The sequence below is a fragment of the Eptesicus fuscus genome, chromosome 5 (assembly GCF_027574615.1).
Source record: "Eptesicus fuscus isolate TK198812 chromosome 5, DD_ASM_mEF_20220401, whole genome shotgun sequence".
Taxonomy (NCBI): Eukaryota; Metazoa; Chordata; class Mammalia; order Chiroptera; family Vespertilionidae; genus Eptesicus; species Eptesicus fuscus.
In genome coordinates this window covers 48,026,809-48,043,226 of record NC_072477.1, presented here as the reverse complement: position 1 = coordinate 48,043,226, position 16,418 = coordinate 48,026,809, and the positions used below count along the sequence as shown (strand labels likewise).

Genomic DNA, 16,418 nt, shown 5'->3' with positions numbered 1-16,418 from the left:
ATAGCTGAAAAACACCAATAGCTTTTTGAGCTTTGTTTTTAATATCAGAGATATTGTGATTGTGGCAATACATTTTCCTGTATTCCCACACTCATCTTTTTATACTTACAGATAATTAGCTCAAAATAACTTGGAGCTAATCAGAAGAACTTCAGTAAACCACAACTCCTCAGTTGCCAATGTAATACCCACAAACTACTATCATCCAATTAGCATTTTTGTGATAAATTATTATCCATTCCCTATCCCACTTCCTATACTATATTTTTCATTATCCTTCTAGATACAATAATTAAGGTTACCACATGAAAGACAAATGCTATAATAAAGATTCCTTTTCAATTTTAAATTCCTTTCCTTTTAGATTCTTTTAGTATATTTTGTCACTTACATCAATTTAAATATAAACAATGTTATTTATCCCACTCCTGTACATCTCTGTATTCTTTTAATTAAAGAGAAATAATGTACTTTTCTAATTGCACTTGCTCAATAAAAAAGCTTATTTTAAGTTCAAACTGAGGTTCTCATTCATCAATATGCGGGATGGGGCCTAAACCGGCAGTCAGACATCCCTCTAGCAATCCGGGACTGCTGGCTCCTAAATGCTCACCTGACTGCCTGCCTGATTGCCCCTAACCACTCAACCTGCCTGTATCATCACCTCAAACCACCCACCTGCCTGCCTGATCACCCCTAACCCCTCTGCCTGCCTCCCTGATCACCCCTAACCACTCGTCTGCATGCCTGATTGCCCCTAACCACTCGCCTGCCTGCCTCATCACCCCTAACCGCCTCTGCCTGCCTGCCTGATTGCTCCTAACCACCTCTGCTTACCTGCCCAATTGCCCCTAACCACTCACCTGCCTGCCTGATCACCCCTAACTGCCTCTGCCTGCCTACCTGATCACCCCTAACCACCTCTGCCTGCCTGCCTGATCGCCCCTAATCGCCTCTGCCTCAGCCCCTGCCACTGTGGCTTCGTCTGAAAGGACGTCCAGAATGATGTCCGGAAGGCCATTTGGCTGTCTGGTCTAATTAGCATATTATGTTTTTATTATTATAGATTTACACTCATAAGTGTCCCATGAAAAAAGCACAACACAGAAAAGGAGAAATGGTAATGTACTCATTAGAAAAAAAAAATCTTGTATTTAAAACTGGGTACAGATAATCCACATATAGACATATCAATCCTATATAATAAAAGCTTGATATGCTATGTGTCCAGTTGTTATCCAGTTGTCCATTCAACCAATCAAAGCATAATACGCTAATAATATACTAAGGCTGCTCAACCACTCACTATGACGTGCACTGACTACCAGGTGGCAGACAGTTGACCAACAGACCAGTTGCTATGATGTGCACTGACCACCAGGGAGCAGACACTCAACGCAGGAGCTGCCCCTAGTGGTCAGTGCGCTCCCACAGGGCGAGTGCTGCTCAGCCAGAAGCTGGGCTCATGGCTGGCGACCACAACGGTGGTGGCGGGAGCCTCTCCCGCCTCTGTGGCAGCACTAAGGATGTCCAACTGACAGCTTAGGCCCGCTCCCCATCAGTCAGACATCCCCCAAGGGGTCCCGGACTGTAAGAGGGCACAAGCCGGGCTGAGGGACTCGCCCCCCCAACAAGTGCACAATTTTCATGCACCAGGCCTCTAGTATTAATATAAAATAAACATTAAATTACTAAGCTAAACTAAGGAACCGAAAAATACTTACATCATCTTCATATTTAATGTGAATGTCTGTGATTTTTACTTGTACATTTTTAATTACTTGAGTTGCCAATTTTTCCAAAAATGTATCCTTTTTAGCTTCTTTTGGTTTATCTATAAAAAACAGGAAAACACAAGCTCAAAAGTTGAAATTCTTACAAAGCTCATAATCAATGACCAAAGGATAGCTGAGACACTACTCAATGGAAATTATAGGCTTTTCTAGTGTCTTTGTTTTATTTTAGATTTATTTTAGATTTTAATATGCATTTCCAACTTAAAATTTATTTTTGAAGTTACATTATAAACTAACATTCATTTTACCTTTGATGACAGAAATTAAGTGGCAATGTGCATAAATAACACATGGCATAAAAACTACTTTTACCTACCTTTTGAGCGATCAAGACCTTTAAAAGGTTTCTTAAAATGTTTTTTGTGCTTTTTACGCTTACGTCCTTCTCAGTGGAAGCATTTTAGTGAGAAAAGGATAAAATTCAAGTTAGCAGACAAGAGGACAGAAGAGAAAACAAGAGCATTCTTCCTGACATCAAATTTTGGTACAATTCACCTTATTTGATTCTAAGCTGACCTGTTATCACAGCATAAACAGAAATTCACAAACCTTACTTAGTCTAGGAATAACCTTCTTTAATCTAGAAATAACTTGGCAGGTACAATTATTCAAAAATTAATTAAAATATCCATATACAATGCCCTTTATAATATTTATGACTTTTCACAACACAAAGTTTAATTTTAATTTCAATGTTACCAAAATATTGGAAATGTAATAATGACAAGTAAAGTTTTTATAAACACGTGGTAGGAACAAAGGAACACAAATGTAATGAATGGGTAGGTTACCGACAATGACTTCCTCTGGATAATATACCTCACAGAAAAATCCTTTAATGACTTAAGGATATAAATACAAAAAAGACATAAAATGTACATTGAACTGTACATTGAAACTGGTTTAATAATTTCTTTAAAACCTAACCCTCTTTTATTTGGCACTGCCTCACTTTATTAAATTACCTAAACCTATCTTATCCAAATTACAAACCTTTACATTCAACTAGACATCAACTCTAGTCTGTACTCTTGAAGCAGTCTCTGTATACAGTCTCTCCACCTTCTAGTTCCCACTCCACTCCTAATAAACATCCTTCTATACTACTACCAGACTGTTACTTCTAAAACACTATTCACAGATTGCTTAATCCCCTGCTCAACTTTTTTTAAAGGCTCTCTGCAGCCTTCCAAATAAAATAAAAAGTGTTTGCATGACACAAACGTCCTGTCATGACCTGACATTAACTCCCTGTCCTGTTCTATCTCCTACCACTCCCCCTTGCACTGGATACTTCAGAAATATTATTTATACTTTCCAAGAAAAGAAAAACTTTCTAATGCCTAATGCATCTACATGTGTCATTCCCATCCCTTCCCTGAACTTCTTCACTAGGAAAACTCCAGGAAGCTTCCAAATCTCAGGTCCAGCACTATCTGAAGCCTTTTTAACTATTCCAAGCATCTATCCCAGGACCAGACTTCCAAAGCAGTGATTACACTGTATTTGAAGTGTTTGCACAACTGTCTTGCCTCCAAGGCTTCATTCATTAAGACAGGAATTACCCTTATACCTGGGCACACAGCATATAACTGTTCAAAAGAATTAAAAAATATACATCTGAACATTACCAGTATAATAAAATACATAAGCCCCCTTAATGTTATATACTAGTATATTTGAAAGAATGTACATGCAATTTAGCTTGAAATATTAAATTTTTTCTTCCTCGATACTTTAAAGCAAATTGTCCTTTCATTACAAAAACTAAGAACCAAACCCTATATTACAAGAATAAGACCCTGAGTTTCAAGAAGAAAAGACTTAATAAATACATAACAGAATGTGGACTTTGCTATTACCAATATTGCTTGTCATAGTGATGGTCCCTAAATATTTTTCATTCATAAATAAAACATTTAGAAAAAGACTGAGTTCTTGACAAAATACCATTTGAAAAGAAACAAAAAGGAAAGCCAGAGTAGGCTTGAAAATGGCCAGAACAGCTTTCAGAGATACAGGGTCAGCTGACTGGGTTTAGACTCTCCCATATTTGTTCTTCTCACCTGAGCTCCCTATTTTATTTCTGATTTCACATTTGTTCTAGCATCATGTTGCACCGTTGATCTCAATGTTAAATGCACCATGTTTAAACCTCTCCAAATAACTTCAAAATCTGAGTGCTACACAGTTCTTTAGAGAAAGTTTCTATTTTTAATCTGATAAATAATAAATTTATGATTCTCAATCACTCTTTAAAGCAGGTCTCAAATATTTTGATCTCACATAAAATTTGAGAACCTTAAAGATATTTTTATTGGTGTGGATTACAACTATTGATATTTCCATACTAGAAATGAAAACTGAGAAATTTTTTTAATATTTTTAATTAATTTTTAAAAACCATTACCTGATAATATGGTTAACATATATTTATGAAAATTAACTATATTTGCCAAACGAAAGGTTATAGTAAGGCAAATGAAATGATTTTACATTCTTACAAATCTCTTTAATGACTGGCTTAGAAGACAGCTTGAGTTGCATATATGTTTTTGCCTTAGATCTGGTGAAATATCTTGTTTAGATTGAAATATATGAAGGAAATCTGAACTACAGATATGTAATAGTAAAGGAGATAAACATCTCTTCATGAAATTATAAATACTGTACCCAAACTCAACAAGTGGTACCGTATTTTCTGGCGTATAAGACGACAGGGCGTATAGAAGATTTTCCTGGGTTAAAAAGTTGTCTTATAGCCGGAAAATACGGTAGTTTCTTAAAGATTAGTTTCATCTTAAATTCTGAAACTCTATCAATAAATTTTTCATTCAAATTAAAATCAATTGGTCTATTTTGCACTTCTAATGGATTTTTACACATGCCTGATTTTTTATCGTGCACTGGTAATATGGAAATATTACTTCATTGAACTATGCAAATCTTCCGAATGATGAGTCATTTCATTATTTAGTATCAAAAATCACGTTTATTAACATTGCTAACAATCTCATCAGAAAAGTCTTTAAGTATGAGGAAGCTGTCAAGCTCCAGATGGCAAATACAAGTTTCCAAATAATTCTAATCTTTGCTCAAAAGCTCAAATTTTATCATGACAAACATTGTCAACTGTTTTCCTTGAATTTGTTTTACTGAAGTATCTACCAAACACCCAAATCTAAATGCTCTGTCAGTCATTCTTGCAAGTAAAATAGTTTTCCTTGAAAAAAGAAACTAGTTCAGCTAGGAATACAAACAACTACACAAGTACCTTTCTTTCAGACAATAATCCTACTTCAGAGTGTATAAGTGCTTTATGCATACTTCCTCTTTTGTCACATGACATATTAAAGACACACATAATCAAGAGCTGAGGTTTATTAAAATTTTCCTACTTCATCAAGAGCATTCATAAGTAATGTTGGTGGTGGGGGGGGTAATTTAATTTAATTTAGTTTTCTACTGGGAGTGCATGGTAATCAACAATACAATAGCTACTAGTACTGTTTGGTGCCACTGCCTTGATTCATGCTAAGGAACCCAGTAATTTTACTCATCATTAACCTTTGCACCATCAGCACCAAAGTCAACACAGTGAAAAATCAAATAATGCCTTAGTATTATTATGAAAATAGTTTTGACTTTTTAAGAGCCATGGTTCTAAAACTGAAAAAATGACATCAAATAAGAAGGAATATATATTTAAAAAATTAAAAGATGAAAGGATCATAAAGTACACATTAAGTTACAGCCAATTAAATGAAGATATCATCAACAAAATTATTTTCATTTCAGAATCATTAATATTCCAGGTCTATTTTTTACCAGACTAAGGTATCTTTCTTGAAAAAAACAGGAAACTCTGAATCAATTAGGTATTCCTTTATAGCAACCTCTATCTGTTAGGGTTGTGTGTTTTTTTTAATGATACTATCCAATGATTCTGTTATACATTTAAACTAGAGGCCCGGTGCACGAAATTCATGCATGGGTAGGGTCCCTAGGCCTGGCCGGCAATCAGGGCCGATCAGGGCCTTCTTTCATTCCACACTGCCCCCTGGTGATCAGCGCACATCATAGTGAGCGGTCGAACTCCCAGTCGGTCAAACTCCAGAGGGGATAATTCCTATATTAGGCTTTTATTATATAGGATGAGCCACTGGAATTCATTTATATCTTGGAGGCAGGTTGCTCCTAGTAGGATTAGATAACACTGCCCATGGCAGACTACAGAAAGATGGTCCAATTATAACTAACAAAATTGAACAATGAGACATAGTATCTCCATGCTAAAACATACAATCTTCTAAGACTAAATCATGAAGAAACAGAAAATCTGAATAGATCAATTACTAGTAAGGAAATTGAATCTATAATAAAATAAAGAAAAAACTCCCAACAAACAAAAGCCTAGGACCAGATGGCTTCACTAATGAATTCTATCAAATATTCAAAGAAGATTTAATACCTATCCTGCTCGAACTCTTTAAAAAAAAATTCAAAAGGAGGGTGTGCTCCTATGCTCATTTTACAAAGCCAACATTAACCTGATACCAAAACCAAAAAAGACACCACACACACAAAAAAAAAATTATAGACCAATATCTCTGATAAACACAGATGCAAAAAATCTTCAACAAAATATTAACAAACTAAATTCAGCAATACATTAAGAGGATAATATACCATTACTGAGTGGGATTTATACAAGCATGAAAGCATGGCTCAACATCCACAAGTCAATCAATGTCTTACATTACATTAACAAAATGAAGGGTAAAAAATCATATGATCATTTCAATAGATGCAGAAAAAGCATCTGACAAAATTCCACATTCATTTATGATTTAAAAAAATACTCATAATAAACTGTTATAGACAGAATATACCTCAACATAATAAAGGCCATATATAACAAGTTGACAGCTAACATCATACTTGTTGGTGAAAAGCTAAAAGCTAAAAGCTTTCCTCTTAAGACCAGAGACATTACAAATTCACCACTCTTACTCAACATAGTAACTACTGGAAGTCCTAGCCAGAGCAATTAGGCATGACAAAGAATAAAAGGCATCCATATTGAAAAGAAAGAATCTATTGAACAAAATAAACTAACAAACAAAATATAAACAGACTTATAGAGAACAGACAAACAGCTGTCAGAGGGGAGGGAGGTTGCAGGCTGGATGAAAAAGGTGAAGTGATTAAGCAAAAACAAAACAAAACAAAATTCACTGACACAGCCAACAGCATGGTGATTAGCAGAGGGGAAGGTGGATGGGGTGATAGGAGAGGGCACAGCGGGGATAAATGTTGATGGAAGGAGATTTGACTTGGGGTAGTGAACACACAATACTATATACAGTTGATGTATTATAGAACTGTACACCTAAAACCTATACAATTTTATTAACCAATGTCACCCCAATAAAATAACATAATTTTTTTAAAAGAAAAACTCACTAATTGCTGATAACATGTTTTCATAATATAAAAAACACTTAAAGACTCCACCAAAAGAACTGTCAGAACTAAAACAAATTCAGTAAAGCTGCAGGATACAAAATCAATATGTAAAAATCTGTTGTGTTTGTATACAATAACAATGAACTATTAAAAAGGCAAATTAAGAAAACAATCTCATTTATACTTGCATCAAAAAGAATACAATACCTAGGAATAAATTTAACCAAGGAGGCGAAAGACCTGTGCACTGAAAAATATAAGACACTGATGAAAGAAAATAAAGAAGATACAAATAATGAAAAGATATTCCATGCTCAGGGATTGGAAAACTTAATATTATAAAATTGTTCATATTACCCAAAGCAAACCACAGATGTCATGCAATCCTCATCAAAATTCCAAAGGCATTTTTCACAGAAATAGAATACTAAATTTTTTATGAAAACAAAAAAAGAAAGAAAAACAAAGCTGGAGGCATCATACTCCCTGATTTCAAACTGTATTACAAAGCTATAAGAATTTTAAAAAATATGGCATTAGCATAAAAACAGACACACAGATCAATGAAACAGAATAGAGAGCCCAGAAATAAACCCACACATATATGGTCAATTAATTTATGACCAAGAAGGCAAGAATATACAATGGGGGAAAACAGTCTCTTCAATAAATTTTGCTGAGAAAACTGAACAGCCACATGCAAAAAAAAAAGGAACTAGACACCTATCTTAAACCATATACAGAAATTATCTCAAAATGGACTAATGACTGAAATGTAAGACAGAAACCATAAAACTCATAAAAGAAAATGTAGGTGTTGCTCTTTGCAATATTTCTTTTTTCTGATTCCAAAGACAATGGCAACAAAAGCAAAAATAAACAAATAGGACATCAAATTTAAAACTTCTACAGAGCAAAGGAAACCATCAATGAAATAAAAAGGCAACCTACTAAATGGGAAAAGGTATTTGCAAATCATATATCTGGTAAAGGGTTAATATCCAAAATATATAAAGAACTCATACAGCTCAATAACAGAAAAACAACAAACAAACAATCCAATTAAAAATGGGTAGAGAATCTAAATAGGCATTTTTCCAAAGAAGGCACAGATGGCCAACAGGCATATGCAAAAATGTTCAAATCACTAATCAACATGAAAATGTGAAACAAAGCCACAATGAAGTATCATCTCACACCTGTCAGAATCGCTATTATCAAAAGGACTAGAGGCCCGGTGCATGAAATTTGTGCATGGGGGGGGGGGTCCCTTAACCTGGCCTGCACCCTCTCCAATCTGGGATCCCTCTCACATACCAGAACCACTGGCTCCTAAGCGCTCACCTGCCTGCCTGCCTGATCAGGCTGGCAGGGGAGAGCCTGATGCCCCTAACTGCTCTCCTGCCTGCCTGATGCCCCTTACTGCTCCCCTGCCGGCCTGATGGCCCTAACTGCTCTCCCCTCCTGACCTGATCCCCCTAACTTCCTAACTGCTGTCCCCTGCCAGCCTGATCCACCTAACTACTCTCCCCTGCTGGCCTGATCCCCCTAACTGCCTATCTGCTCTCCCCTCCTGGCCTGATCCCCTTAACTGCCTATCTGCACTCCCCTCCTGGCCTAATCCCCCTAACTGCCTATCTGCTCTCCCCTCCTGGCCTGATCCCCCTAACTGCCTATCTGCTCTCCCCTCCTGGCCTAAACCCCCTAATTGCCCATCTGCTCTCCCTTCCTCTCTGCGCCTTCAGACCCCGGCACAGCAGTGCTGAGAGCTCTCCACCAAGGCCCCGCCCCCATCCTGACGCCCCCTCCCCCCCTCCGGGCAGGGCGGCACAGTGGGCCTGCACGTGCCTCCGCCAGGGGAGCCATCCCCATCCTAACACCCCCCCTCCGGGCCAGGCAGCATGGCGGGCCTGCGCACCTCCGCCGGGGGTGCCGCCCCTGGTGGCAACCTCGTGTCCTGGTGGCACAAGTCCCTGCCCCCGTCCCTGCACACCAGCTCCTGCCTGCGCATGCCTCCGTCGAGAGTGGCCTCCGCCTCCGAGGCAGCATGACATTAGCGCTGGGCAGGCCTGCGTGTGCCTGCACTGTGGGCGGAAGTCCCCACCCCCATCCCCACCCACCAGCTCTTGTGCGCGCGCAGCCTGTTGACTGCTCGTGACTGGGACACCGTTAGGACCAATTAGCATATTACCTCTTTATTATTTAGACTAGAGGCCCGGTGCACAAATTTGTGCACAGGTGGGGTCTGGCCACCTGCCCCATGGGGGCCAATCGGGGGCGGTCCGGTGTGGGGGGACCATGGGAGGTTGGCCAGCCAGCCCCACCCCCGATAAGGTTTGGGGGGACCAATAGGGGCGGGGCCAGATGGGGAAAGGGGGGCTGCTTGCCCCCAACTGCCCCCACTGCCAGCCTGATCGCTCCCAACTGACCCCCCACCGCTGGCCTGCTCGCCCCCAACTGCCACCCCCTGCCGGCCTGATCACCACCAACTGCCCCCCACTGCTGGCCTGCTCGCCCCCAACTGCCACCCCCTGCCGGCCTGATCACCACCAACTGCCCTCCCCTCCTGGCCTGATCGCCCCTAACCGCTTCTGCCTCAGCCCGCCACCATGGCTTTGTCCAGAAGGACGTCCAGAAGGTTTCCCAGAAGGTCTCCCAGTCTAATTAGCATATTACCCTTTTATTAGTATAGATAAGAAATAACAAGTGTTAATAAAGGTATAATTAAAAGGAACCCTCCTGCACAGTTGGTGGGAATGTAAACTGGTTCAGCCACTGTTGAAAACAGCATTAAGGTTCCTTGAAAAAGTAAAAACAGAACTACCATAAGACCCAGCAATTCCACTTCTGAATATTTATCTGAAAAAAATCAACAACAACACTAATTTGAAGAGATATGTGCACCCCTATGTTCACTGTATCATCCTATCTAATAATAGATCCTATCTAATAATATACAAATATGCAAATTGACCATACCTCCGACACACCCACAAGCCACGCCCACCATCCAATCAGAGCGAGCATGCAAATTAACCCAAACCAAGATGGCTAGAGCCACAGAGAGCAAGGTTTCCTAGGTAGCAGAGGAAGCAAAGCTTTCCCACAGCCGTTTCAGGCCTAAGCCTCCACTCAAGCTACAAAGTTCCAATTATAGAAGGTAAACAAATTCAAACAAATGGCGGCAGAATGAAGCTTGAGAGAGCAGGCAAGGGTTGCCACCGGCAACAGGGGAAGCAAAGCTTTCCGTACACCCTGGCCGGGCCCACCCGCTTAAGGCAACAAAGTTTCAATTATAACCCCAACACAAATGGCTGCGGGCCTCGGAGGGAGCCCGAGGCTTGGCTCTGCTCCAGGCTACAAAGTTTCAATTGTAGAAGGAAAATAAATTCCAGATACCAGGGCCTCCGCTTGCGTTGCCAGGGGGCGTGGCCCGCCTGCAAACCACCACAGGCCACTCGCTCAGGCCGCCCCATGCCCCAAAGGAACCCCACCCTGATCAGGGACACCCTTCAGGGCAAACCAGCTGGCCCCCACCCCTGTACCAGGCCTCTATCCTATCTCATAAAAGAGTAATATGCAGATTGATCATCACTGCAACACACAATATAGCTGCCCCCATGTGGTCAAAGATCCTGCCCCCATGTGGACACAAGATGGCCACCACAAGATGGCCAGCAGGAGAGGGCAGTTGGGAGGCACCCGGCCTGCAAGGGAGGGCAGTTGAGAAGGACCAGTCCTGCAAGGGAGGGCAGTTGGAGGTGATCAACCCTGCAGGAGAGGGCAGTTAGGGGTAACCAGGCCGGCAGAGGAGGGAAGTTGGGGGCAAACAGGCTGGCAGCAGAGTGGTTAGGGGGTGATCAGTCTGGCAGGCAGAAGCGGTTAGGGGCAATCAGGAAGGCAGGCAGGCAAGCAGTTGGGAGCCAGCAGTCCTGGATTGTGAGAGGGATTTCCGACTTCCCGTTTAGGCCCGATCCCAGGGATTGGGCCTAAACGGGCAGTCGGACATCCCTCGAGGGGTCCCAGATTGGAGAGGGTACAGGCTGGGCTGAGGGACAACTTCCCTCCGTGCATGAATTTCGTGCACTGGGCCTCTAGTTATTTATAATAGCCAAGATATGGGAAGCACCTAAATGTTCACGATGAATGGATAGAAATGTCCTGGATGTGCTGGATGAATAGATAGAAAATGTCCTGGATGTGCTGGATGAATGAATAGAAAAGATGTGGTATATATACACAATGGGATACTACTCAGCCAAGAAAAATAATGAAATCTTGCCATTTGCAACATGAATGGATCTTGAGGGTATTTTGCTAAGTGAAAAAATTCAGACAATCAAACCTCGGTTCTCCAACGTTTCCCATCTCAAACAATTCGGTTCTCCACCAAGTTGCTCACAGAAAAAATGTCTTGGTTGTTGACCAAAACGTCAGTTTTCAACCTGACAACCCTTTCATGCTTATACCTCAGCATGACAAAAAGCATCTCTCAGGCAACAAACAAAGGAGAGAAAGCTTTTGTTGCTGGGAAATCAATGATTAGCACAATTTTAACCCTTTGTACGCCATAAGCATCTATAGACACAAGCAGCAGACCTTCCCCACACGCCATGCGCGTCTAAAGCCGCAAACCTCACATATCAACTCTGGTCACCCAATTTTAAAATCAGACTTGTTAGTGACATCTCTGGGTTTGTAAAGAAAATTATGGTAACTTAAATTCGTAAATATTCCAGTGCATATGGAAGAAATTCCAACTTCGTCCCGTTTTGGACACATGGCAGTTAACTGGTTAAAGCAGTGGTTGGCAAACCGCAGCTCACGAGCCACATGCGGCTCTTTGGCCCCTTGAGTGTGTCTCTTCCACAAAACACCACGTGCAGGCGCACACGTACAGTGCAATTGAAACTTCGTGGCCCATGAGCAGAAGTCGGTTTTCGGCCTGGGCGAGTCTATTTTGAAGAAGTGGCGTTAGAAGAAGTAGGGGTGTTGGTCGCATGTGGCTCGCGAGCCACGGTTTGCCAACCACTGGGTTAAAGCATAAAGAGGCCATCAAGGGTGCTAACGTTGCTAAGGGTATGAAAGTGCTCACAAACCTACAATCACAGGCAACTGAATAGGTAGAAAAACTGTTGTTGATTGGATAAATGAAAAACAGTTAGCAAGTGATAGCATTTCTGAGGCAGTGACATATGAAAAATTCCTTTAAAGCTAGTAGAGGATGGTTTGATAAATTTAAGTGTTTATTTATAAATTAAACAGTACATTAGACATGTACTGTATATAAGAAAGGTTAAAACAGGGAATCATTTGGGGGTCTGAAAGGAATTCAATTTACATTATTTCTTTTCTTAAATATATTTTTACTGATTTCAGAGAGGAAGGGAGAGGAAGAGAGAGATAAAAACATAAATGATGAGAGAGAATCATTGATTGATAGGCTGCCTCCTACATGCCCCCAATTGAGGATCAAGACCACAACCCCGGTATGTGCCCTGACCAGGAATTGAACCGTGACCTCCTGGTTCATAGGTTGATGCTCAACCACTGAGCCATAACCAGCCAGGCTCAATTTACATTATTTCTAATGGGGAAAAATGATTCGGTTTTCAAACAAATAGCTTCTCAAACAGCCTTCTAGAACGAATTAAGTTCAAGAAATGAGGTTCCACTGTACATTATTTCTCTTATATGTAGAATATTACAAAAAAAATAATAAAAGAACAAAAAACTCATAGATACAGAGAACATATTGGTGGTTGCCATACGGAAGGAGAGTTGCGGGGGATGAAATGAGTAAAGGGGGTCAAGAGGTATAAACTTCCAGGTATGAAATAAATAAGTCATGGGGATGTAATGCACAGCATGGTGACTATAGCAAATTTTAAAGATGCTAAGAAAGTAAATCTTAATAGTTATCTTCAGAAGAAAAATAAAATTTTTGTAACTTCATAGGGTAATGGATGGTGACTGGACTTACTGCAGTGATAACTTTGCAGTGGATATAAATGTTGACTCATTATGTTGTACACCTGAAACTAATAGAATACTGTGTTTCCATTATACTTTAATTTTTTAAAAGTTAGGAAAAAAATTTTAAATGTTATCTATAGATCAAACTTCAAGCTTCACAGAGCAGTGAACTCTGTTTTACCCCATGAACATTCAGCATGACTGTGGAAGGTAGGGGAAAAGAAATGATGGTAAAATGTAAAAACATGAATTACATTTCCATATTTTTTGAAAGATGGCACGTCATCAAATGGGCTCCATTAAAAGCACATGCAAGGATAAAAATATAATTTTTATATAGCTGAATATAATTAACCATGCATACCCACCAGGCTTGATGTCCTTGTAAACAAAGTTTTCCAAGCCATATATGAACTCCCCTGAATGTGCGCCTGCATCCGCATGGCAGCAATAACCAAAATGCAAAGCATTTAAAAACACCTTTAATTTCACATGTAAAATGTCTAAACTTAATTCTAAGAATTAGAAGTCATGTAACAGAACAAGTAAAATTCAATAAAACTATACTTCTTTTTTATAAAAACTGGTATTTCTAAGGTAACATTCAATGACAACATTTTAATTCTTTGAGCATACAAACTATTTTCATAATATTAAACAAAAATTCTTAATAATTAAAATTGTAACAATAATTTCAAATTAAGCAAGACAGACAAATATGAATTATGGCTAATGTCTCATTAAATTACTTGACAAATTTTCAAACAGAGCAAGTCTGTTATTTTGGTTCCCTTTTGACTACCACTTTGCCCATTTTCAGAATAAACCATTTTCATATTTATACAATTTTAGTCAGCTGAAATTAACTCACTTTGCTGTCTGAATCCTTCCTATGCATATGATAACTGGGTAGTACCATCTCCCATTTCCCACCCCAAATCCAGCCTAGACACAGCAAGTTTAACTTTCCTAAAATAGCTCTGATCAATCAAGTCACTCCCTGATTTTTTAAAGAAAGAAAAAGGAGCAAGTTACTGACTCTGCCACTGGCTAGATGAATATCCATTACTCACAGTTAAACATATAGGAGCTAGAGCAAGACTGGATTCAAATTCTAGCTCTATCATTTTCTAGCTGTGTGACATGGAACAAGTTATTTAATTTTCAGCTTTTTCAAATATTAAATGGGAATAATAGCAGCTTTTAAATCATAGAGTTATGACAGTTAAATGAGTCAATTCCTATAAAGTGTCTTGAAGAATGACTGACAAACAGCAAATGCTCAATAAATGTTAGCTGCTATAGTTCATAGTCATTATCATTATCATAGCATTCAAATATCTTAAAATTTACCTAAACATAGTTTTCTAACTTACCTATAACTACACTCTATCAAACTCCCAAATTCTTAGCTGTTCACATACATGCTCTCTACCAGTGATGGGCAACCTTTTGAGCTTGGTGTGTCAAACTTCGCCAAAAAACTGAGCATAACTCGGGTAGTGTGTCACTTTGAGGAAAAAACATTATTTCGCGATATTTATAGTTTAAACAGCATAAATGTATAATTGTTATATATAATTGTATTTAATAAACCTCAGCGGCCGCGTGTCATCAGAAATGGCTACGCGTTTCAGTGCTGACGCGCGTGTCATAGGTTCGCCATCACTGCTCTATACTTTTCCACCATCACTGTCCCCTCTACCTAGAATGCCCTCTCTCCTTTCTCATCCTTTAGACACAGCTGAAATATATACCATCAGTGTCTCTGTGATCTCTTTGACTAAGCATATGTCCATTCTGAACCCCCTTAAACACTCTATCTGTATTTCTTTGATGGTACCCAACACTTTCTCATATTGATTATTATGCATGTCTTATTTTCCCAGCTACAGTGTAAGGTTGTGGACAGTAGGATCCAGGGATTTTCCAACAATGCGTTGAGCAGATTAGCATCAGACTTCTCAAAAGTACCTGTAAGCTAAAAGGTATTGCTTTCTAAACTCTAATTTTAAACCTAGGATTCTCTCTCCTGCCAAATCAAACAAGTGTGGAAGTAATGCCGGTGGTCTTGATCCAGCATCTAGAAGGGTTCAGCAATCTGGAGAAGGCGCTGTGCATAAATTAAGTAAGAGTCCAGAGACGAAACATAATTTTGAAAGGCATTAAAGGGAGTCAGAGAAGACTTAGCTAAAGGAACTAAGTTCTCCTTGTCTCAGGACCCCTTGGTTTTTATTAACACAATTTGTCCTAAGGCAAGGTGGAGATATACACTTCAAAGGCCAGGGTTTGTATACAGAAGCATTGTCAGATTGAAAGAATTACCTCCTGCTATTCAGGTGTTTGGCCAGGAGGAGGCAATAACATGTAGATTAAGGTGCCCTCAGCTGTCTGGCAGCCAGCAATCAATTTATACATCCTTTTCAGGTTTGGGGAAATGCCTTCAGCCATTCCCAGATGATTCAGCCCTGCTGACATGCTGGAATTGGCTTCTGGCATGGAAGTAAAATACAAAGACTCTCAGACTTGAAAGAATTTTAAAAACTAAATCCAGTGCATCCTTTCCTAAAAGTTATTAGATATGATCCAACCACGAACAAAGTAACAAAAGAACAAAAGGCAAGAGACCTGGGAAATATTAATGAAATACAGAAGAGGGATGAAGACCAGTCCCAAGATGACAACTTTTAGTGTAGCAGGACTAAAAAAACTCCCAATTCAACTGAAGATCTCCATGAGAAAAAGGGGAAGAGGGGAGGGAACCAATAGATGGGTTTGGGCAATTGGAAATAATGATAGTCATATAACAGATTTCAAATACCCTGTGAAAAAAAATTAAACACAAGTTTACATAAAAGATTAATAAGCAAATAAAAAAATTTACAAATTCAAGGAAAAAACCAGTTGCAAAAAGAAAATATAAGCGTAGTACATCATTTGACCTATGCAGTGACAATACTGTCAAAGTAAGGTAAATTTTTACTAGTAATTGGCCAAAAATTGTGAAATAACCATATTTTGAAAAAAAAAATGGAGGGGAATTTAGGGTAAAAGGAGATGGTAAGCTCCTTGACTACCATAATAGGAAATCCTAGGTAATGCCTTACATTAATAACGTAGATAGTGGCAGAATGTTAACATTCCTAAAATGATGGTTCCCTCTAAGGAGTGAGTCTA

General features: G+C 39.5%; 1 protein-coding gene across 1 annotated transcript in view; it reads right to left on the bottom strand.

Annotated features, from left to right (window-relative positions):
• The window catches only part of VPS13C (vacuolar protein sorting 13 homolog C), a 177,107-nt gene that overhangs the window by 139,675 nt on the left and 21,014 nt on the right, over positions 1-16,418 (bottom strand). Inside the window, exon 6 of the mRNA XM_054716188.1 lies at positions 1,725-1,834. Coding sequence (XP_054572163.1) covers positions 1,725-1,834 — 110 coding nt within the window. The remainder of the gene's footprint in view (positions 1-1,724; positions 1,835-16,418) is intronic.